This window comes from Schistocerca gregaria, chromosome 2 (genome assembly GCF_023897955.1).
Source record: "Schistocerca gregaria isolate iqSchGreg1 chromosome 2, iqSchGreg1.2, whole genome shotgun sequence".
Lineage (NCBI taxonomy): Eukaryota > Metazoa > Arthropoda > Insecta > Orthoptera > Acrididae > Schistocerca > Schistocerca gregaria.
The window spans coordinates 326,973,395-326,999,484 of record NC_064921.1 but is presented as its reverse complement, the minus strand read 5'-3'; the positions used below and the strand labels follow the sequence as shown (position 1 = coordinate 326,999,484).

Below are 26,090 nucleotides of genomic sequence, written 5' to 3'. Positions count from 1 at the left end.
TCCCCAATTCTATTCAGTACCTCCTTAATAGTTACGTGATTTACCGATCTTAACTTCAGTATTCTGTAGCACCACATTTTGAAAGCTTCTACTCTCTTCTATTTATAATCCATGTTTCACTTTCATACATGGCTACAATCCATGCAATTACTTTCACAAAAGACTGACACTTAAATCCATACTCAACGTAAACAAATTTCTCTTCTTCAGAAATGCTTTCTTTGACTGAGCCAGTCTATATTTTCTATCCTCTCTACTTCGACCATCATCGGTTATTTTGCTCCTCAAATATCAAAACTCACCTACTACTTTATGTGTCTCACTTTCTAATCTAATTCCCTCAGCACCTGATTTAATTCAACTACATTCCATTGTCCTCATTTTACTTTGGTTGATGTTCATCTTATATCCTCCTTTAAATACACTGTCCATTCTGTTCAACTGCTCTTCCAAGTCCTTCGCTGTCCCTGACATTACACTGTCATCGGCAAACCTCAAACTTTTTATTTCTTCTCCATGGATTTTAATTCATACTCCGAATTTTTCTTTTGTTTCCTTCACTGCTTGCTCAATATACAGATTGAATAACATCAGTGAGAAGCTCCTGTCTCATTCATTTCCATGTCCAGGGACTGGGTGTTTGGGTTGACATCATCATCATCATCATCATCATCATTTGTGACAGTGGCTTGATGGGACTTGGTAAAAATTGGGACTTTGTACGGGCGCTGAAGAGCAGGCAGTTGAAGACCCTACTAAATCACCACCACCACCACCACCACCACCACCACCACCACCACCACCACCACCACCACCACCACCACCCTTTCATGAACCTCAATTCTTATAACTGCCGTCTGTTTTCTGTACAAATTATAAGTCATGACTTACTAAACTGATAGTTCGGTAATTTACACACATGCTGACACCTGTTTTTCTATGGGATAGAAATTATTACAATCTTCTTGAATTTTGAGGGTATTTCACCAGTCTCATACATCTTGCTGTAATGGCTGGCTCTGCCAAGGCTATTGGTAGTTCTAACGAAATTTCTACTCCTACACCCTTGTTTCAAGTTAGGTATTTCATTGCTCTGTCAAATTCTTCATGCAGTATCATCTCTCTCATGTCACCTTCATCTAAGTCCTCTTCCATTTCCATAACGCTGTCGTCAAGTACATCCTCCCTTTTACTCCTTCCACCTTTCTCCTTTTCCTTCTTTGTTTATGGCTGGTTTTCCATCTGAGCTATTGATATTCACACTACTGCTTCGCTGTCCTCGAAAGGTCTGTTTAACTTTCCCGTAGGTGGCACCTATCTTTCCCCTAATGATATATGCTTCCAAATCCTTACATCTGTCCTCTGGCCATTTCTGCTTAGTCATTTTTCATTTCCTGTCAGTCTCAATTTTAGACATTTGTATTCACTTTCAACTGCTTCATTTACTGCATTTTTTTATATTTTCTCCTTTCATCAATTAAATTTTAGATGTCTTGTGTTACCCAATGGTTTCTACTAGCCTTTGTCTTTTTACCTACTTGATCCTCTGCTGCCTTCACTATTTAATCTCTCCAAGCTACCCATTCTTCATCTACTGTATTCCTTTCCCCTGATGTTGCCAATCATTCCCTAATGCTCCTCCGAAACTTTCTACAACCTCTGGTTCTTTCGGTTTATCCAGGTCCCATTTCCTTAAATTTGTACCTTTTTGCAGTTTCTTCAGTTTTAATCTACAGTTCATAACGAATAGATTGTGGTCAGAGTCCACATCTGCCACTGGATATGTCTTACAATTTAAAACCTGTTTCTAAATCTCTGTCTTACCGTAATATATCTGAAACATTCCAGTGTCTCCAGGCCTGTCGCGTATACAACCTTTTCTCATGATTCTTAAACGAAGTGTTACCTATGATTAAGTTATGCTCTGTGCAAAATTCTACCAGGCAGCTTCCTCTTTCATACCTTACCCCCCCACCCTTTCCATATTCACCTAAAACGTTTCCTTCTCTTCATTTTCCTACTATTGAATTCCAGTCCCCCATGACTATTAAATTTTCATCTCCCTTCACTATATGAATAATTTCTTTTATCTCATCATACATTTCTTCAATCTCGTCATTGTCTGCAGAGCTAGTTGGCATATAAATTTGTACTACTGTGGCAGGAGTGGGTTGTGTGTATCTTGGCTACAATAATGCATTCGCTATGCTGTTCGCAGTAGCTTACCCATGCCCTTAGATTTTTATTCATTACTAAACCTACACCTACATTACCCCTATTTGATTTTATATTTATAGCCCTGTATTCACCTGATCAAAAGTCTTGTTCCTCCTGCCACCCAACTTCACTAATTCCCACTATATCTAACTTTAACCTATCCATTTCCCTTTTTAAATTTTGTAACCTACCTACCTACCTGATTAAGGGATCTGACAGACACTTCGATCCATAGAACACCACTTTTATTTCTCCTGATAACGATGCCCTCCTGAGGAGTCCCTGCCTGAATGGGGGACTATTTTACCTCCAGAATGTTTTACCCAAGATGGCGCCATCATTTAATCACACAGTAAAGCTGCATGTCTGGGGAAAAATTACAACTGTAGTTTCCCCTTTCTTCCAACCTTTCACAGTACCAGCACAGCAAGACCATTTTGGTTAATGTTACATGGCCAGGTCGGTCAGTCATCCAGACTGTTGCCCTGCAACTACTGAAGAGGTTGCTGCCCCTCTTCAGGAACCACATGTTTGTCTGGCCTTTCAACAGATATCCCTCCATTGTGGTTGCACCTACAGTATGGCTATCTGTAGCACTGAGGTACACAAGCCTCCCCACCAGGTCCATGGCTCATGGGGGGAAATTAATACTGTTTTTGTCCAGTTTTAAAGTCAATTAGATTCTGACTACAAACTGCAGTTTAAATGTGGTCCTATAGTTGGCAACATGACATACTTTGCTGCCTGCTTACTACACCCCTCCCCGCACTTATCTAGTTCTCTGTGAAGTTTGTATCACTGTTCCCCTCCAACCCTTCCATAGTGCTGTGTTTAAGCAACTGTGAAACGTACTGCAGTACCTTCTAGGGTGAAAGTCATATGTGATGACGACAACTGTTGGTACTGTCTCCACAACTGGATATTGCTGCTTTAACTTATTCTCAAAACAATTACAGTCAGTTTAATTTGAGTGGATTCATCTGTTGGCATTTCATTGTTGATAAATTTTTCTTCCTGTTTTATCTGAATGTCACCATCACGTTCGAAAGCGGATTAAAAGCTGGTAATGTTGTTACCCAGTATTCTAATATCTGAACATCAACCGAATTTCTCATTTGCAAACCACTTAGTAAATCATTGCAGTCTCTCATAATCAAGTAGGATATTACTCTGGGTTCAGAATCAAGTAAGGTTTTTGAAGGACGACATTTACAATTTTGAATGTTACCTTTACCTAAAAAGCAACATTAATGTTTGCACACAGTATCCACACATGTACGAGAACTTTTATTGCAAACCTGATCAAATACAAGAACAATTCCTAAGATGATAAACTTTAGTACTTTTTGCTCCTGTGTTTCACAAAATTACCAAATTTTAAGCAGAGCAATAGACTGTTGTAGTGGTTAATTCATCGTTTCTCACATATCCCTTGCACCAGCACGAAATGAGTCAAATGTCACATGATTGTTCAAGAAATGTCAACACTGTAGCATGTGCTTCAGCATATAGGGAAATTTCGAACCTGTTCGAATGGGATTATAGTTTGCCCACGGCTGCCTTTCTGAATTCTTCAAAATAAATCTGCATGTGACCTCAATATCCAAAGTTTCATCTTTAAATGATGGACAATCCCTGTACACTCTAACACACTATTAAACAACATAAAAATATCAATGTCGGCAGCAACAGTTTAACCTGCGAATATAAGACAAGCCTGTATTTTCCGAATGACAGATTCGGGAAAAAACATTGTCCTGTAATATGTTAAATGCAGTAAAGGTATGTATAAACCACAACCCTGAACAAAAAGCTATTTAGTGTAGATCCCAACCTTATATATCATTAATCGAAGGATCTACTGAATAATCATTTTTAATCAACAACCATTCCCTCTTACTTTACCTCGAAGCAAAGATGATTTAGAGCCTTGCCATTTTTTTGATGTCCCCTTTTAAAATTGTTAACTTCAGCCATGTAAGAAAATTAGAAACAAATTTTAATAGCTTACCCACTATCAACGAATACCTTTAATCTTGACTTGTTACAAATCATGACAATAATCAATAAGTTACTCAAATATCTAAGTTTTCTATGATTCGACATACACAAGAAAGTAATTATTTTGGGCCATAGAGAACCCAAGTGTCTGTTATTCTGTAGAATCTTGGCCTTAATTTCTTACTCATAAAACCATTTGTGCATGCTGATATTTCAACTGCTTGAAACAGTGTCACTTTAAGATGAAAAATATTCTGCTTATGGTGAGCCATTATTCAGTGACGATGAAATGTATGTTATTTCTTAGTTCATAAAGTTTTATTTATGCTACCACTAGGTTCTAAGGGAGGTTGTCTTCAGATTTTTGTGGGTTAAACTTCCCTTAAAAGCACAGTATGTTGTTTAATATTTCATATGGGTCAGCAGTGCTTCTTGGCAGCACTTTTTAAGAGTGGATTTGGGCAGGCAATGAGAGGTAAGAAACCAGAAGAATTTTTTGTGACTAAGTTACGAGCTAAGGAGTTTCAGTTTTGCAGTAGCTGTGAAAGATTTCCGACTCAATTTTTTCTCAAACAAAGCACACCCCAAGATTGTGCTGCAACATAAAAGACTAGTCCTCATTAGAAATATGTCTTGTCTGCTTATCTCCACTCAGAATCAGTTGTCATGTAGTCAGTTTAATGCAAACGGTATTTCATCTTGACTGCTGCCAAACTAATGTGCAAAATATAAACACAACAATATGGATCTTATATATTAACTTTGCTACTGAAGTGTATTTCAGGTGAAATGAATATGGAAAGTCATTAATCAAAAAGTTGAAATGACCACACTGTGTAAAACACATTTTTCCATGTATCGCTGCTGAAATATTCGATGTAGAAATTGTAAGATCAAGTTGCTTTCTACCACGAACACCAAAACCTTTGTCTGCTCTCTTTAGTTGTTGCAGATGTCAATTCTTTGTTCTAACTAATGAACTTTAACCAACAATGACAGTGCAAAACCATCCAAAGATCTTTCATGAAAGAATAACTAAAACTAAATGTGTTATAAAGCCATCTGCTGTACTTTATGACAATAACCTAATTCCTCCACTGTTCAACGACTGAGAAACTGTCTTTAGAGTACAAAAATAATGCAGTCTTGGTGGAAAGAACAACTGATACTCTTAACTTACTACTTCAGTTGGGTAGTAGCACACGTGGACTCAACAACTTATTCTGCACTTAGGACTGAAATTATATTACACAGGGAAACTCACGGTAATGTCATACTTTAAGATTTCATGAACTATAAACAGTGTGCAAATGATGTAGCTCACATTCAAATACCTTGACATAAAGCCTCAAACCTTCCTGATAGTGGTGATATGTAGATGATACATTTGTAGGGTGGCCCCATTGAATAGAAACATTACCTGTGTTTCTCCAGCATCTGAACTCATTCCATTTGAATATACAGTTCACAACGTAAATGGAAAAAGATAGTATTTTACGATACCTGGATGTCATGATCAGAAAATAAGTCAATGGTACACTGGGAAATAGTGCCAATTGCAAACCAACTCACACAGAGCTTTGGTTGCAGACCATAAGTTGTAATCACCCTGCAAAATGCAGTAGTATCTTGCGTTATTTGATGCATTGAGCACACATGGTCTCAAATGTCGATAGTCTACCTGGTGAGCTACAACACTTAAGAATGGCATTCCAACAGAACAGCTATTCCGATAGATGTGCCACACATTCTGTTCCAAGCAATTTCAAAGCAGGGATGTAAATGCAGATGCACAGGCACCCACTGCAATGCTGTTCTTATCCTACTTTGGTGGCATGTCTTCAAGAATAGAAAGAATCGTCAAAAGGCATGACATCAAGTGAGTTTTTTGGCCACCAACAAAACTGAGGAATTTATTGTGCTCAGTCAAAGACAACTCTGGCCTTAGGAAATGTGGCATGTATACGATCCCATACTGACATGGAAAATATTATATTGGGCAGACACTCCAAACTGTACAAGAACATTGCATCGAACATCAGCGGAGCATTGCCCGGACCTGTAGATTCACACATTTTACGAAAATACTGAAATTTTATCCCCAGCAACATCTTTCTGGGATTTTGTTACTCAGGGAGCCATTCATATCTATATGATGGACAATCTCATCAACAGGGATGCAGGTTTTCAATTAAGTGCTCCCTGGAATCCAGCACTGGCAGCCATTAAATCAAAACAAGGAAAACAAGAACTTCCAATTCATGAGTCAATGCAATGCACTGCTGAGATTTAGTTCAGCTTTTAACCACAAAAGCATCCAGCGGCACAGTCAGTATCCACAGCAAACATATAGAAGACCTTTCTGCAGCTCCCAGCAGGTGGCACTAAATTTCAATGCCACTGCGTGATATTATCAGTCACGTCTTGGAGTAATGACAGCAGCAACTACCACCACCTGAAGATGACTAGCAGTTACACTGATGAAATATTGTGGTATTTACACAATATGATCCAGCAGCAAACCCAAGAATAACTGCAAGACTGTTTCTCACATGTGACCTGTTTAATGTTGACAGACAGGTTTATCAGGAACTGTCAAACATCTCTGTGCCAAATCGCTGGATACACATCCTGTTGACAAATGAAACATCACAAATCATCATCATCATCATCATCATCATTTCTAGAAAGGAGCATAATCTGTAGCATCGCAAAATACATTCTGTAGCTATCACTTTCTTGCAAAAAAGATTCAGGGAACTGTTGGTGATATGACAGAAAACACATTCACTTCTGGGGAGTGTCTTTCATAATACAGAATTTTGAACTCCCCAAATACATTCATTGCATCTATTTCTGTGGAACATCACCCATTCACTAAAAGTGGCAAAAAAGTTACCTTCTTTCACATTTAGATGCATCTCATTCATGAATCTCAATGAACAATGGTACTTTGGAACTTCATTAGCACTCTAGTGGTCACATCTGATAGCTTCAAGATATCCAGTTTAAAGTCAATTTACGTCTTAAAGTATAGTCACACGACATCGTGTCCACCTTTTAGAAGCAACCTACATTTTATCGATGAAATTCTGTGCAAGTATTATATTCAATATGAAGAGAAGTCTACTGCAGGGGGGAAAAACTGATCACAGAAGATTTTTTCCTCAGTAACAGTAGTGTGTTCCAGGAAAAAACTGAAATTCCAAAGAACCTCAATACCTTTTACATACATCAATATTATTAGTCTTTAAGAAAATGCATATTGCACAGGCAGAAAGAACTGTGTCAAGAGTAAAATTGTATGACCATACCTGAAAACACCTTGTCCTTATTGCGGATTATCTGATTCTTGTTCCTGATATTGACACAAAGGTGAACCATTGCGAGCATGGTTATGTTCATTATTATACTTTGAATAAGTAGTGGTAGTTCATATTGCTTTCCAAACCTGAAAGAGCAGTTGTCCAATCAGATTTTTCTCTACATTCTCCCTTACTTTTTGTAATAAGCAATTTACATAAAATCCATGATATCTACAAACTATAAAATACATTAATTACCTAGCACATAAAGTAACATACACTAGTATTTTAAAAAATGTAAACAATTACAGTGTAATATGGATATATACAAAAACAAATTGCCCATACATTCTCAAAGGACTCCTTATAACATATACTGTAATCATTCCAGATAATCACAGTATTCACTGTCTACAAAGTTCTTCCCATGTCACCACTGAATGAAACTAACATTTGTCACACAGCATCTGTCAGCAGTTCAAAATGGTTTGGTACATTGGCACACATTGAAGCATGACATATCAGAAACAAATAAAATGCAGTAAGCAAGTAGTGTTTGGAGAATATCTAGATCTCTACAGCCATAATTGAGAATATCTACATTTACAGCCATAATTTGCACACCAGACAACTGCATGTATCTACATCTATACTCTGCAAACCATCATGAGGTGCGCGGCAGAGGGTACATCCCACTGTACCAAATATTAGGGTTTCTCCTTGTTCTATTCACATATGGAGCACAGGAAGCATGATTGTTTGAATGCCTCTGCGTATTCAGTAATTATTCTAATCTTATCCTCATGATCTCTATATAAGTGATACGTAGGGGTCTATAGTATACGCCTAGAGTAATCGTTAATTGATCTTCTTTGAATAGTTTACATCTGTCTTCAAACGTCTACCAGTTCAGTTCCTTCCGTACCTCTGTGACGCTCTTCCATGGATTAAATAAACCTGTGATCATTCATGCTGCTCTCCTCTGAATATGTTCAATATCCCCTGTTTGTCATATCTGGTACAAGTGGTGGTGGTAAGGTTTTATGGGACCAAACTGCTGAGGTCATCAGTCCCTAAGCCTACACACTACTTAATCTAACTTAAACTAACTTCTGCTATGGATAACATACACCCATGCCCGAGGGAGGACTTGAACTTGACGGGGGAAGCTGTACAGACCGTGACAAAGCACCTCAGACAGTGCAACTCTCTGGTACAGGCCCCACACACTTTAACAATGTTCTAGAAACGGTCACACTAATTTGTAAGCAATCTTTATTTTAGACTGAGTGCACTTCCTCACTATTCTAACAATGAGGTAGTCTACCACCTCCTTTATCCATGACTGAACCTATGTCATCATTCCATTTCATATCCCTACATTGTATTACACCTAGGTATTTGTATGAATTAGCCAATTCCAACAGTAAGTCGCTGATAATATAGCAATATTTTATTACTTTTCTAATTTTGTGAAGTGAAAAATTTTACATTTCTGAACATTTACAGCAAGATTACAATCTCTGCATCACGTTGAAATCTAATCAGATCTGACTGAATATACAGCTTTTCTCAGAGTACTTCATTATAGAAAACTGTATCATATGCAAAAAGCCTGACTTCACTATTAATATTGTCTGCAACATCATTAATATGCAACATGAACAAAAACTGTCCCAACACACTTCCCTGGGGCACACCCAAAGTTACTTCTACATCTGACGATGACTCTCCATCCAAGATAACATGCTGTGTACTCCCTAACAAAAAGCCCCCAATCCAGTCACAAATTTCACTTGATACTCATATTATTGTACTTTTGTCAACAAGCATAGGAGCGGTAGCGAGTCAAATGCTCTTCCAGGGTATATACAAGGTCAAGGAAAAAAACTCCTAGGTTTTTCACAAATTTCCCAGCTAAAAATATATTTTCTCCCAGATGAAAACACATTTTTTCCATGTTATTAAGTGACAGTATACTTTCCCTCAGAACTGTAAAACTTATCAATCCTCTAAATGTTTATGTTTTAATACACGGGCATAGAATTCCCCGGCACTTTAGAAAACTAAACTCGGGGAAGAAAACTCCCTTTGGAAAAATTTTTGATGTGTAGCAACATACACACTGTATATTTTCACATTATGAAAGTACACATTCGAATTCAACCAAATAAACACATGTTACTTTCTGAACCATTGTAATCGAGACTGTGATGTGCTTTTGTAAGTCACCCATAGCTCGTGCCACGCGATCCTACACGCCGATGACAGCGGATATTCAGGCGACACGACACGTGATGTAATCAGCTAATAGCAACATCACTGTTAAGTAGCGCAGATACACAAACAGGAAATGTTAATGTTTTAAATTAATATACATAGTGTTGCTACAAGAAAAGCAAAGCTTTCACATATAATACTGGTCTTTAAGGTTAATAAGCTGCAAGAGAAGCTAAGCTTTCACACACAATGTTGATTTTTTTGCGCGTGTTACACTTTAGGATATATCACACAAATGTGCCAGTAAAATTTTTATTTTTAGCAGAGTCCAGTGACTTGTCCTCAAAGTTTTCCACAAATAAATTAGCTACCGCACAGGAGAGAGAGAGCTTCCCGGAGCACTACATCCATTTGCTCATAATAACGACACTGATGATCTGAACTCGAAATACTTCTAAATGGCTCATCATCAAACGCTCCGATTTACGAAATTCATTGTACATTCTCGCACAGAGTTCAACTTGCGTAAAAGGAAATTCACTTTGAAATTAACACTTTTCAAACCACCATTCGCAATATTTTCCCATGACCTGTTAGAAACAGGTTTGTTTCAGTAGTCATCAGAGAGTGCCAGATGACAGGCGCCACCGCCGTTTGGCAGCTGCTATGACACAGGAAGCCCATATGTTCATACGTGTAAAACATTAAAATATCTTACATTATGTCATAAAAGAAAAAAGGCATCAGAGGATACTCCAAGAACATCGGAATTTTGTGAACCATACTAAAATAGCACATTTAAAGTTCATACTTAATGACCACATTCGTATGTCCAGATTCCCAATGAAGTAGGCCTTGACCTGATATTAAGCTTTTAAGAGTGGGTTTCGGGATGTAAATTTTCTTGGAGTACCAGTACTGTATTAACACATTTTTGATTCCTTATTATGGCATAATGCCATACATGGTAGATGATGGAAATGTGAACTTAAAAGGCAGCAAGCAGTTGAAATGAACCAATAGTGTGGAACTAAGCACTTTATTTCAAACACATTGACTGCCTCAGCATAAAAGATTAATAAAAACCAAATTTCTTTAATCCTAGGATGCATATACAGGGCATCCGAGGCCCTTGTGTCTTCATTTTTAAAAAAATTCTGTAATTTTTTGTTTGATTTCAAACTGCTTTCCAGTACTCTTTCTGTAACACTGTGACTTTCCTCCTATCAAGTCTGAATGAGGTACCTTTTTAAGTTTTTTGTATAATTCAATATGTTTACCCATACACCGTGAATGCATAAGCAGGGCTTCAGAAGCCCTCACACATTTATAAATGTTCTTTAGCCTATATTGTCTTCAACATTTGTTTGGGAGCAGTTATTAATTCAACAATAACTGTAGTGGTATTTCCAGCAACAGGAGTGCCAACAGGAGCAGTAGCTGTAGTAGTAGTAGTAGTAGTAGTAGTATAACTAAAAAATAATACACACTACTTTCACATATTGGCAGTGTCGGTGTATTATTTATCATTTTGCTATCAAATGTTTTATTATTGCATAGTATTGTTATCCTGTGCTGCTCTTGTCAGCCTCATTGTTACTGTAGTTTGTTTATTGCTGCAAGGCCCATATTGTTACGAGTATGACTCGTTTAGTGCTGCACAAGCTGCTGTTCGAGAGACATGTCTTTTGCTATGGCTTCGACACGCAAAGCAAGAGTGTCAGTAGGTGCAAATGCAACAAATTTTGAAAGTGTTGTGGCTCACTGGTTTGAAGCAAATTATTCTTGCGAGGAAGGAAATATTTTTGAAGATGCAGGTAGTGAAGAATCAGCCAATGAACCTGCAGATGTGAATACTGAGGCAGATGACAGTCCTTCCGATAATATTACTTCATCGAGTCTGAAAATGAAGAACCACCACAAAAAGGTATAGAAGACCACACACATACATTAGTCAGAATGGAACAATTTGGAAATTAGATCTTCCTGCAACTTTTCGTACGTCTGTCCATTATATGGTAAAGAAGGCACCTGGTCCAGCCCGTGGTTTGAAAACCTGTGAACCTAAGGTTGCCTGGGACTATTTCATCTCCAAGGAAATAGCAGAGGAAATCATCAACTGCACAAATATTAAAGGCAGAAGAGTGGCTGCTTTCTGTGGTAAAACGTTTTGCTTGCTGAAATGGAGGGTTTTATTGGTCCGTTACTGCTTTCTGGTGTTGAGAAAAATTGGGATGTCCCTATTAGAGAATTATTCTTGGATGAAAAGGCAAATTCTACATATAAGGCCACCATGTCAGTTAATAGATTCGAGGATATAAGAAGAATGATTAGGTTTGATGACAGGCGTACCCGTGAAACTCTATCTGCAGATGACAGACTTGCAGCTGTTTGCTATGTATGAAAACTATTTCTTGACAAGTGTAGAAATAGAACGATTCCCAATGAGTTGCTCACAGTTAACGAATAGTTAGTCCCATTCCGTGGAAGATATGCCCTCTAAACCACCCAAATATGGCATAAAAATATTTTGGTTATGTGATTCTACATCGGCATATGCTTTAGACAGAATTGTTTACACGGGAAGGAAACCCCATGAACCTATCCATAAAAATCTTGGATTGAATGTGGTGAAAGATATTGTTAAAAGCATTGAAGGATTATCAAAAAATATTACTGTTGACAACTTCTTTACTAGTGTGCAGTTGGCAGAAGAGATGCTTCAGAAGCAAATTACAGTGGTGGGAACAATCAAACAAAATAAACCAGAAATTCCTAATGAGATGAAACCATCTGCCTCAAGAGCAATCCATTCCTCTTTGTTTGCATTTAGAGGTGACATTACAATGGTGAGTTATGTTCGCAAAAAGAAAAAATGTGTAGTTCTCATTAGCACAATGCATCACGACAAACATTGATGAAACTCATGTGAAAACGGAAAAAAAAAAAAAAAAAAAAACAGATAATAAAGTTCTATAACTCTACGAAGGGCGGAGTAGATCAAATGGACCAGAGAATTTGTTATTACACATGCAAGAGACAAACAAGAAGATGGCCATTTGCATTATGGATGAATATGATGGACATTGCAGCAATGAAGAGTGAAATTTTGTTTTCCACCCAACATCTGACATACCATAGTAGAAGAAGTGATAAAAGGCGTTTGTTCCTAAGAGATTTAGCAGAGGAAATGGTAAGACCACTAATGGAACTTCGTATTCAAATCCCTATTCTTCCAAAGAAAATAGTTGATGCCATGCAAAGATGAGGTGTTCAAAAAGATGGCATGTCGCTAAACCAACTACCTGTTTCAGGAAAAAGAAGAAGATTCAGTTATTGTCCATATAATAAACACAGGAAAAGTGCTATGTCATGCATTAAGTGTAAAACCAACATTTGCAAGGAACATAGTGGCATTCTTTGTGGTTCTTGTTTGTCACATGTTGAAAACTAAGAAAAATTAAATTTTATGTGAACAATGAATAATAACTTTTTGTCAAAATATTGCCTATATACATATATTGTGAATAATGAGTATTTTTTAACTGAAGAAATTGGTTGTAATAAATGTTATAAAATGTAAACTGCAACAAGTGAATTAATAAAATTATTTGTATATGTTGTATGTAAATGCATGTAACCAATAAAATTTCACTCAGAGTTTTTTAAAAAATTAATAAAATGTTAATCAGGCCCACCAGATCCTGTTACTGTATCTTAGGAATCTTTCAATATGACAATAAATTTGACAGAAATAAATTTAACTCCAAAGAATGATTATATGAAAAGAGGAAAATTTTAAATTAGGGCAGACCTTGAAGGCCCTGCATATGCATTCATGTGTGTTTTCGGCACCATGCATCCTAGCGCTAATAAACCGACAAAAATAACTTCACTGTTCTACAAGGCAATTAATGCATGGTTGTCAGAAAAATGGAAATAAACTAAAGCCTGAAACTAATAACTTATATTAGCCTTCCGTAATTATGTGAATGTATTTTAATTCATTTGATAGCTCCCAGACCCGTAAATCCATTTTGTTTTCATTTAATGTGAGAGCAGTAAACGAAGAGGAAACAGCAAAATCACTAAATGTAAACACAGGTCATGTGGAGACTACACACTTCCCCACTGTAACTCAGACTGCTCTGCGCATCAGCTTCAATACTAAGATAGTGCCCCCCCCCCCCCCCCTCCTTCGAGCATTTGAGATACAACGTCAAAAATTTATAAACGTCAAATTTCCAATATGTTGCTTTTTAGTGCACAGCTTTCTGAAGAATCTGCTACATAAAACATATACGTTTGAGGAAATGTAAGAAATATTATTTGGTCTTGAGTGTGTCACAGTGCAGTGCCATCCCTCTTCACACAGCATCCTTCTATGCCATCAAACTATATTCAGGACAGTGGAAATTAAAATGTCCTGCGGTGCCTCTCCTGCTTGCTCTCAGCCGTTCGGTTTGACATCCTGCTCCTTTTTTTCACAAAAACACCACCACCTTGCAATTAATACTGGATGGGATTAATGTAATTGTTGTAATCGGGAGAACAAGAACTCTTCAGAAAATTTGCACTCTTTATTGCCTGTTAGCTAATAACTTTTTTTTGGGTGACAGAAAATTAAATATAGGATACAAAAAACCAGTAAAGACAAGAGACAAGCAATACAGTACACATTTCTTCAATCCTTAGCTCCTAGCATTGGAACGTTTTGCTGCATGAAAAATATAAATATTGTTGTCTAATACTGTGTAAGCTGTTAATACAAATAACACCCAAGTATGGTGTAGTTTCTCAATCTGATTACGTCTATTTTGTCACTGTCTTCTAGAAAAAACAAATAGGTCTTTGTAACACTGCAAAAATTGCAACACACACCAAATAAACGAGACTGTTTTGGCAGAAATGGTCATTTTTATAACACGACAGAATATAATTCACGTAGACCAACATAAAATGCCTATTAGGCATACAACAAGCAAAAAGGTTTATGTTAGAAAATAGTTTCATATTTCATTTATACGCTGCAGTTTTGCAAGCATGAGATCGAAAAGTAGTAGTAAGAGATTTTTATATAAATTTGGAATTGTCATATTCTTCCCTAATTTGTGTGATGTCCCCGTTTCTTCTCCTTCCTTGTTCTAACAAACAGTCTTGTCATGACTAATTCTGGAACTACTCCTGCCTTAGTCAAAACTTATTCGCCAGTCAACTTCACTACCCTGTCATAATCACCAGTTTAGTTATCCCTTACTATTATCTGGTTAGGCTTTGTTATGTTCTTACAAACAATTTTCCACGCTATTTCCAGAATAAAACTTAAGCGGCTGCTAGACAGGGACTGTACAACTGGCTCTTATTAGTGTAGCGATCTGGCCAAAAAATTGACGAAACAGGTAATCTTTCTTACCTGTTTTCCTGTTAGTCATTTATTTCCACTCTGGTAGTCTGAATCTATGGATTTCCCTAGTAATTATAACAACGCTGATCATTTGCAAACCTAAACAATACCATAATCAGAGAGTGATTGGCATTCACTCGTTCGGCTTTACTCCATTCAGCTTGTATAGCCCTGTCCCCTTTCACCTACAGGAAAGTTTATTTCTAGATGCAACAAGGATTCTCCCGACACAGACATCACATACACCATGCATGCATTCAAAAATCAACTTATGAATCTTTTCTTACTGTGGGACCAAACTGCTGATGTCTTCGGTACCTAGGCTTACACACTACTTAATCTAACAAACTAACTTCCACTAAGGACAACACACACACTCATGCCCAAGGGAAGATTCGAACATCCGATGGGGGGAGCTGTGGGAACCGTGACAAGTCGACTCAGACAGCACGGCTATCCCGCACAGCTTATGATTCATTCAGAAATCAACTTACAGAGTGTGTTCAAAAACCAACAGGGATGCGCATCAAAATCATATTAGTAATCGGTAGACCAACGTGTGCTGGATGCTAGGCGCTTTGTGAAACAAGGCCTTTTTTTTCTCCTCAAGAATATGAATTTGGCACCCCCCCCCCCCTCCCTCATCGATCTGGGTTCATTGCGTATGCATGAATCTGGCAGCTTGGGCGCAGTAGCAAAATTTTTCCTGGTTGCATCTAGCTGCTTGCTGTGACTGCTTACACAACCAACAGCCACATTTATGCAGCCAGAAACAGGAGAAGGTACCACTCATACGCCACTCAACTGTGCTTGCACAGAGCCCACTTCTATCTGCTAAAATGAATCCAAACAGTTGTGACGTCACACTCATTGGAGGCAATTTGTTGTTATGAAGCATTGCACAGTCTTCCTAAAGTGTTTCGACACATTTTGCTGTTGGCAAACACTTGTATGAGTACTGCGTTTTGTTCTTGTATGTCGCGCATTTCCTTTTAAATTGAAGTTTCATTTTCGTTTCTCTCTCTCATTCATGTTTTATTGCTGCAGTATTATTCTGCAGTAGCAGGATACAGTAATACCCTTTGTTAGAGTATTGATTCTTACCAGTCAAAATTACGAAAATTTAACTGAAAACTGAAACAACAAAAAATTCCAGGAATTCTAAAAAATTCCCGAGTTTTTCCCAGATTGTATACACCCTGTCTTCCGAAATCAAGAAACACTGCATCTACCCGATTGCCTGGATCCAAAGCTTTCAGTATATCATGTGGGGGTTTCCCATGATCGATGTTTTCGATATCCGTGCTGGTTGGCACTGAGAAGGTCATTCTGTTCAAGATACCTCATATGTTAGAACTCAGAATATGTTCTACAACAAATTGATGTCAAGGATATTGGACGCTAGTTCTGTGGATTACTTCCACTACCCTTCTTATAGACAGATGTGACCCTTGCCTTTTTCAAAGAACTGGGCACCATTTTCTTTTTTTAATTACAATTAGAGGAGGAGCTAACTCAGCTACAAATTTAGTATAGAATCTGACAGGGATTTCATCAGGGCCTTGAGCTTGGTTCAATTTTAACGATTTCAGCTGTTTCTGAACACCTCTGATACTAATATTTATTTCATTAATCTTTTCAAAGGTACGAAGATTAAATCGAGACAATTCTATTGGGATTTCCTTTGTAGCGTGACATTTGAAAATGGCGTTAAGTATTTCACTTTTCGCTTTGCTACCCTCAATTAAGTTCCTGTCTCATTCGGTAGGGACTGAACACTAACTTTGGTGCCACAAACAGCCCTTACATACAATATATGATCAAAAGTATCCGGACACCTGCTTGAAAATGACTTACACGTCTGTGGCGCCCTCCATAGGTAATGCTGGAATTCAATACGGTGTTGGCCTACCCTTAACCTTGATGACAGCATCCACTTTCGCAGGCATACGTTCAATCAGATGCTGAAGGTCTCTTTGGGAATGGCAGCCCATTTTTCACAGAGTGCTGCACTGAGGAGAGGTATCGATGTTGGTTGGTGAGGCCTGGCACGGAGTTGGCATTCCAAAACATCATAAAGGTGTTCTATAGGATTCAGGTTAGGAATCTGTGCAGGCCAGTCTATTACAGGAAGATTGTTGTCATGTAACCAGTCCGCCACTGGCCGTGTATTATGAACAGGTGCTTGATTGAGTGGGAAGATGCAATTGCCATCTCCGAATTGCTCTCCAAAAGTGGGAAGCAAGAAGGTGCTTAAAACATCAATGTAGGCCTGTGTTGTGATAGTGCCAAGCTAAACAACAAGGAGTGCATGCCCCCTCCATGAGAAACAGACCACACCATAACACCACCACCTCTGAATTTTACTGCTGGCAGATGATGTTCACAGGGCATTCGCCATACCCACACCCTGCCATCACATCACCACATTGTGTACCATGATTCGTCACCCTGCACAACCTCCTTACAGCAAATGAGGCATCGTTTGGCATTTACCAGTGTGATGTGTGGCTTATGAGCAGCCACTCAAATATAAAATCCAAGTTTTCTCACCTCCCTCCTAACTGTCATAGTACTTGCATTGGATCCTGATGCAGTTTGGAATTCCTGTGTGATGGTCTAGATAGATGTCTGCCTATTACGCATTATGACCCTCTTCAACAGTCAGCAGTCTCTGTCAGTCAACAGACGAGGTCAGCCTGTATGCTTTTGTGCTTTGTGTGTCCCTTCACATTTCCACTTCACTATCACATTGGACACAGTGGACCTATGAATGTTTATGAGTGTGGAAATCTTGCATACAGATGTATGACAAGTGACACCCAATCACCTGACCACGTCCGAAATCTGTGACTTCCGCAGAGTGCCCCATTCTACTCTCTCACAATGTCTAATGACTACTGAGATCACTGATATGGAGTACCTAGCAGTAGGTGGCAGCACAACGCACCTAATATGAAAAACGTATGTTTTTAGGGGTGTCCGGATTCTTTTGATCACATAGTGTATGACCAAATTTCTTTGGATTTTGCGGAATGACATTTAATAATAGTCTGCTACGGTAGTCACAGAAGCTATCACACAATGCTCTCCTGACAGCCAAGCAATAATGTGTATTAGGGTTTCAAATGGTGTAAATGACTGAGCACTATGGAACTTCACATCTGAGGTCATCAGTTTCCTAGAACTTAGAACCACTTAAACCTAACTAACATAAGGACGTAACACACATCCATGCCCGAGGCAGGATTCAAACCTGCGACCGTAGCGGTTGCATGGTTCCAGACTGAAGCGCCTAGAATCGCTCAGCCACTTCTATTAAGGTTTCTTCCTGTTTCATGCACAAAAGGGGTGCACGCAGAATGACTGCTTAAATGCATCTGCACACATGTTAATTAGTCTAATCTCATCAGTGTGCCCCAAGAGGGAACATAGCTGGCAGTGGTATATATGTAGATTCCTCATTGAATACAGTTTCTGTAAACTTCTAAGTAGGCTTTTGCAGGATTGTCATCTACCTCCAATTATCTACAAATTCAGATTTTTCAGCCCTTTTAAAACTCTCCTGTCAGTCAAGGAACCTGTCACTATTTGTGCTGCCCCTCTCTGTGTATGTTTGTTATCCTAATGTAGTGTGGCATACTTTTGATCACACCATTTCCCTTGTCACATTAGTGATGGAAGGTAAACACTGAGTTAAGAAATTAGTCTGTTGGACTCATTTGGTACAGGTCTCACATCATCACCAATATTCTCACAAGGCTCATTCTAGTATTTCATAGGCAATCTGATCTGAAAGTTGATTCCATTTTCCCAGTATCCCACCAATGAACTAAGGTCTGTCCCCTGGTTTACCTATGACAACCTACATGATCATTCTATTTAATATCAACAACACATTTGCATATTTGTAAGAGTTGTCCAATTGTGATTCATTGATTTTAAGTCATTGGATGCAATGCTTTTGCATTTTGTGCACAGCCTGTTTTACATTTCTGATCATTTAAAGCAAATTTCTGGGATCCACAATACTTTGAAATGTTGTCAAGGTCTGACAACAAAGTTATTTTCAGATAGCACTTTGTCATTATAAATGTATGCATCTTCTGCAAAATATCTAAGGTTACTATTAATATTGCCTGCAGATCATTAATATACAAGAACATGAATGGTACCTACAACACACATGAAGTTCTATGACTCTCCATACAACATAATATGTTGAATCCTCCCTTTGAAATCTCAATCTGACCATAAATTTCATTTGATACCCCCATACAAAAGTACACTGGATAACAAGTGTGGGTGCATTATTGAATCAAAAGCTTTTAAGAAGTCAAGAAATACTGCATTTACTTGACTGCCTCGATGCCCTGCTTACAGGAAATCTGAGCAATGCACGATTTGAGTTTCACACAACTTATGTCTTAGGAATATCTGGTAGTTTGCATGGAGATGATCTTCTGAGATACATATTTATATCGGAACTCACAATATTTTCTAAGATTATGCAACAGATACTGAACAATAGTGCAGGGTCACTTCTGCTATCCTCCTTGTGACCTGTTGCTTTCTTCCAACTGCTGTGCACATTGTTTTCTACGGTACATTACGATTAAAAGAGGGGCTAAATCAGCTGCAAAATTTTATATAAAACCTGATAGGGTTCCATCAGGCTTTGGAACTTTTATCAATGAAAGTTATTTCTCAATGCCACCGATACCAATCACTCATCCTTGAGGTGGTGTGAGAATTAAACTGAAGTTTTACTCCAGCACTTTGCTTTGCAAAGGAACAATTGGAAAGTAAGTTCATTTCTGGTTCTGATTTCCTACCCTCAAATTTGGATGCTTTGGCAGCCGTGACTGTCTGTCTTTAACACTGACAATGCACACATACAACCAGGATTTCAGTACGTTTCCTGAGAGCTCTTTAAATCGGATTTTGCTAAACACTGCAATAAAAATAAGAAACAGAAGCTTTTGTATCTCTCTATAATAATCCAACAATAATTTCTATCAGTTACAAATCGTTTTATTTTCTCCAGAATTTAATTCTATTTGAAGTCCTCTAATGCACCGAGTCATAACCTAAACCTAATTTTCCTCCCATAGGGAGATGCAATACCCAACATTCTAATGAAGTTTACAGGTACAGAAAAGTTATTCATGCAATGTCTCTTGCTTATCTACCTAAAGCTACTTTTATGAAACAACAGAACAACCAATTGGGAACAAAATGGATTACAAATCATTCACAGGTATATATCTTATGTACAGTAATAAATAGCAGGTTGTCTTAAAAAGCTTCATTACTTACCAGAAAAATATCCTCAGTGTATTAGCAATTAGCAATGTGAGACATACAAATAATGAAAACCCTTCTGTATCTTCTGTTCGTTTTATTTCCTTGTACTGTGGAATATATGGCACTATGCCACCAAACACTATTGCTCCTATAGCAATCCATTTAACTACATTTGACAGAGAGAGATATAATTCATCAACAACCGTATCCATAGCTTTTTTTTCGTTTTTTGCTCCTCCTCTTTTTTTAAAGATCTCAAGGCATATTGGAAATATGATTCTAGAAAATAAAAATAAAAAATTATTAGTTTCAAAAATTATAATAAAAAACACTGCAGTGATTGGAACATCGACAAAATGACATGTTTCTCACATTGATAGCTCTATGGTAATGTGAATAAAAAATGAGTAATGTCACATAACGCTCGAGAAGAGATGTGCTAGACAATATTTTTCAGTTATATGTATTATACAAATACAATCCTAAACAAAAGAAGTCAAAAATAATAGCTTTATAAAGAGATTAAAGGACTGCACAGTCATCAAACAGCATTAAGTAAACACGCAAAGAAAAACGAGAGATAGTGACTAATTTATTCTGTCAAAAGAGGCTTGAGCACAATGGTCAGATTATGCAGACATCACTCGGAATCAAGCACCACAGTTCCCACCCTGAAAACCAAGATAGGTCCTATGTTCTCACACTGTGACTTCCCAGTCATCCAATTCTGATCAGTCTTCCTTGAGAAGGGGCTGTGGATGACTTGCATGTCTAATACTTGAAGAGTCCCATTTTCCCTAAAAAAATCCCTTCTCTATTGCCAGGGAAGGATGTAGACGGGCCCAATGCAGGTGAATCTGCTTCCAAAAGCATCTAGGCCTATTCTCTTCTAGTACTTTATTTGCTCATAAAAGATAAAATGGAATATTCTGCCAGTAATGCATTAAACATCTAAGCCTATTTTCAGCAGTGCCTATTGGCATCATTTAAATTAAATACACTTTAACACATTCTGTGCTAGGACTGGGCAACCCTTTCTGCAGATTTTGGTAACAAAAAGCTGATGCAATCTTTGAACAGGGGAAATATCTCAAAGCTTTATCATAATAACCACTCCAAAACTAGCAATGCAAACTTACACCTAACAATTCAAAAGCTGTCATCACTTTGTTTGGAACATGTGTAATACTCAAACGAAAAGTATCTGTATCATAAACCACTTTATGATGTGTGTGGCACACCTTGTGGTGCGAATTCCAGACTGCAAAGCCATGTTCAAGTATTCGTCCATAAGCTACCTCCTTTGTGGGTGGACTAAATTTTGTGAGGATTCTTCCAATGACTCACCGCCTTACTTGCAAGTAGTTTTGTATATTTGTTACACATTAATGCTGATTTCCAGAAATTCAATTATTGTGATTGCTACCAGTGATTGTTCTGCAATCATGTAATCACATAGTAGTAAGTCTTTCTGCCCATTTATGCACAACACATTACAACCGTCTACAATGAGTGTCGACTGTCAATCAAGCATGTGGTGTCAACCCTCTGCAGGTCATCTTTTATTTCACTAAAAATTCTAGCACTGTGACTGCTCTGTATGTACAAGTATCAAAAAGCCTCATGGAACTTCTGATGTTATCTATCAGTTCATTTATATATACCATGAAAAGTGAAGGCCCTGTAACACTCCCTTGGGGTACATACAAAGTTACTTTTACACCTGAATATCTTCATTTATTGACAATGACAGGCTGTGTTCTGTTTGTCAGGAACTTTTCACGCCTCCGCTGTATCTCCTTGGGATATTGGCTGGGATTAAATTACAGGATAACACAACGTTAACCCTAATCCTTCCATTTTTAAATTACAGGGTATCCACAAACCATCCAAGCCAACAAGGTTCTTTCAGATGCCAATGGGTGACTACATCCAATGTAGAAATGCAATCTCTCAACCTCGTTCTCCACTAGTATATATCAATATTCGCTGAATGATTTTATTCATGGCTGTAGTTCAACAGTTACAGGATATTTCACCAATGATAGGAAGTCAGTTGTCAGCTGCATAAGAAGTACTGTATTTGGTTCACTTAACTGGTTTTGAGAGTTTAAACTGTCATATTCAACAGTGAAATAGGCTCATATCACTGGTGATCCAGTGTAAAAAACAAGAATTGGACTATCACTCCTATACAGGATTGGCAGAAAAACACATAGCCTACATAAAGTTTGTTAATCCTAATTGGATTTCACATGCAAGTTATCAGTAGTGACTCACCTACTAGTGATTGGGAGAAGTGAGGAGGATCCTTCACCCACTACTAGTTCACCAATACATTCAATAGTTACACCCCCCCCCCCCCCCCCCAAGTCCATCTAACCACTCCCAGATTCTTTTTCTTTCGTTTTTCGCCAGCTTCCTGTATGCTGTTTGCATATTTCGAAAAGTTTCTGCATCCATCAGCTAAACATAATTATACACCCTAGACTGCTGCAACCTGTTCAACATTACCTAATCGCTTTCCTTATTAATCACACATTGCGTTCTCCATGGTTATCTCTATTACCTAATATAAGAGAATCACATGAGATACCTTGCTCAACTCGTGGCATATTTTAAAAACACCAGAGTACAATCACGAAGGCGCAATGATTTTCTTTAACTCCAATGAAATCTCACAAGTCATTTGCAAACATACTTACGTAAAGTTACGAGTAGATTATAAACACCGCCAAAGTTGAAAAGATGGGCAATAATTTTAGTTCTTGTGGTTATTCTGATACAACCACGATTTAAAAATTCAAATCCACCATAACGTCATACGATTTAAAATTAAATTTTACAAAAAGTGATGGGAACTTTTGAGGTATGTGCATGTAAATATGTGGTAAAATAATAAATTCTACATGTAGTATTACAGCCTAGGAATGGATTGAAGCAGAGCACTTATAAAATGTATTCCTGCTTCCACGCATTTCGGCAAGTCAAACCTACCTCAAAATACCGCTACGTGTCTCACATCCTTACTACTTGTTTACACAACTGATAATAAAACACCTCACTTGCACTTTGTTATCTAAATCCATTTCCGCTAAAAGTCATTTCTTCCTACATCGCGATCGCACTTGCCAAACACTCTCGTTTCAAAGAAGCTCCACTTGGAAAGTTGAAATCATCTTCCCGTTTTCCGAGGAGGCTAGAACCTCCATGGTGGATTAAGGCATCCTTGGTGCATTAAAGCGTTTTGTCTTTTTCTTTTTCAGGAATTCACGTGTTCTCTTGTTGGTCCTGAATTATCCCATCTCACTACGTTACGTAACGCCTTAGCAAAAGTATCGTAATAGAAAATACTCGTAATTAAAATGCAGTTTGCGGCCAGAATACATCTGTTTGGTTAGTGTATCATGTTGGACTTTTTATTTAGTACATTCAGAAAAGAATTAATATTATTCTGTTTTTTCCTTCTTTTTCTTAGTTGACCGTTGCCTTGAATGCTCCAATACAAAGCATCAAATCTTGACTGATTCATTGTTGTTGGAAGAAAATGTAATATAACTAGAAATTTTCTGTGACAATTCAGACCAATTCACACTGACCGGCCCGTCAAGTCAGGTCAGGTCACGGCACGGTCAAAGTTTCTCTGGTGGAAAGTTCTGACGGCTGACGACATCCGCCCGTTGCTGATCACGTGACTCACTTGCTCATTTCCTAGCAATACATGGCCATCGAAGATATTTCGTTCCATCGTGGTGTTAGTAGTTGATATCAGTTATTTGCCGCTCATAATTAGCTATAAATTGTTTAGTTTCGTTATTTATTTCGTTAAAAATTATAATAAATGACGAAAGATTACCTGAAGCTGTGAGACAGCAATCTGAATTGTACAACATAAGCGTACTAAATTATTTGTTCCTTACTACAAATATGGAGTGATTTTTATTGATATTGGAACAGTATTTAACATTTTACAATGAAATGGATTGCAACATGGGTGCAACTACAAGTAAACAAAATATTGTGGTTAGAATCAGACTGATTGGTAGGTAGAATTTATGTGTATGTTGTCACGCATTTATAGTGTTACATAAATAAACGCACTGAAACCCTTAGACTCCTCAAGCTGTTTGTTTTAATGTGTATTTATGGCAGGCGTAGTTATTGTTAAGTAGCTCTCTGAATTGTGTGTGAAACAGGTCTGCAAACATCAGTGGTCAATACTTAGGTGGTTTCATTTGCTAACCCTAATACAACTAAGGCAATTTAAATATCAAAACCAAGTAAAACATTTAAAGGAAATCTATCTTGAACGGAAAGGTATTGAGGGAGATCTAGTTCACAAAAATTTGCACTGAACTAAAACTAAAGATAACCTTAAAACAAACCAAATTTTCACAGTATGTAATGGTCGCCACTAACACTGTGTTTCTTACAGTAATGCTGGGGGCATAACAAATAAAAAGAACGTTGCTTTGTCTTTCCAAAATATAAAATGCATATTTCTCTTCCTCAAGTGTGTGACATTCTCCTTCTGTACCATGTAATGACATTTTTGAAGGCCCACACACTTTCTTTTTACTGTTTTGCACCTCTGTCTTCCTTCTGTAATATAAAAGCTATCCCTGCAAGCTACAAACAATTTGAGTCCAACAAACATCATTTTCATATAAATGTACACTCCAACCTAAGCTACCACAGTGCATATGTGCACTTCACGTTTAAAAACAGTTGAAAAACATCTTGTGAAGATCCAATTCTGTAAAAAAGAACAATTGAGGATAGCAATGCTAACTGAGATCACATGACTCGAATTGACTTGATATGCCGTGACATGACAGACAGTGTGAATACACCTTGATGTGACGTGACGTGATTATGCCGTGACAGACAGTGTGAATTAGCCTTTATGTGGACTCTTTTCTTATATATTCTCCATATGACGATGATGAAATCCCATACTCCTTGACAGAGCATAGGGGAACGATGCAGGAGAGCAGTACCATCATACTAGGCAAGGTCCTAGTGTAGGTGGTTTACCATTGTCTTCCTCCAACCATAATGGGGATGAATGATGAGGATGAAGACTACACAACAATGCCCAGTCATCTTGAAGCAGGTGAAAATCCCTGACCCTGCCGGGAATTGAATGCAGGACCCCTGCTTCGGAAACAAGAACGCTACAGCGAGACCACAAGCTGCGGACATTCTCCATATATAATACATAAATAGGTACAGTATCGTTCAGATAACATTAACTTCAATCATAGTATCACCCAAATCATGATATTATCTAAAGGTCAATTCACACTACCTGTCACTTTAAGTCCCATCACACCAAAACATTCTGCAATGCAATTCACATGGCAGCATCCAAACTGGCCATCCCATCCAGTTACATCACATCACAGTGCTGTCAAGGTTTCTTGGGAAGAAGGTTTTGAGGGCTGATGTCATCTATCCATTGTTGATCATGTGTCACCCAAGCTCATTTCCTCCCAATACACAGTCATATATATTTTGAATCATATGCTTTTTGTGGAAGACATCAGTTGTTCACTATTTTTTATTTCTTTTGTTAGAATTTATAATTTTATAATAAATGATTAAGATTAATTGAAGCAGTGAGGCAGCAATCT

The 26,090-nt window shown here is 37.8% G+C and overlaps 1 protein-coding gene across 3 annotated transcripts in view; it reads right to left on the bottom strand.

Moving 5' to 3' along the window:
- The window catches only part of LOC126336974 (solute carrier family 66 member 2), a 67,842-nt gene extending 44,214 nt beyond the window's left edge, over positions 1-23,628 (bottom strand). Inside the window, exons 1-3 of one of the 3 annotated variants that reach the window (XM_050001195.1) lie at positions 23,452-23,628; positions 20,467-20,733; positions 7,533-7,669 (exon numbers count right to left, since the gene is read on the bottom strand). In XM_050001195.1, coding sequence (XP_049857152.1) covers positions 7,533-7,669; positions 20,467-20,666 — 337 coding nt within the window. In that variant the 5' untranslated portion in view covers positions 20,667-20,733; positions 23,452-23,628. The remainder of the gene's footprint in view (positions 1-7,532; positions 7,670-20,466; positions 20,734-23,451) is intronic. The other 2 variants (XM_050001194.1, XM_050001196.1) reach the window with 2 other exon arrangements.
- Between the last annotated feature and the right edge of the window lie 2,462 nt (positions 23,629-26,090).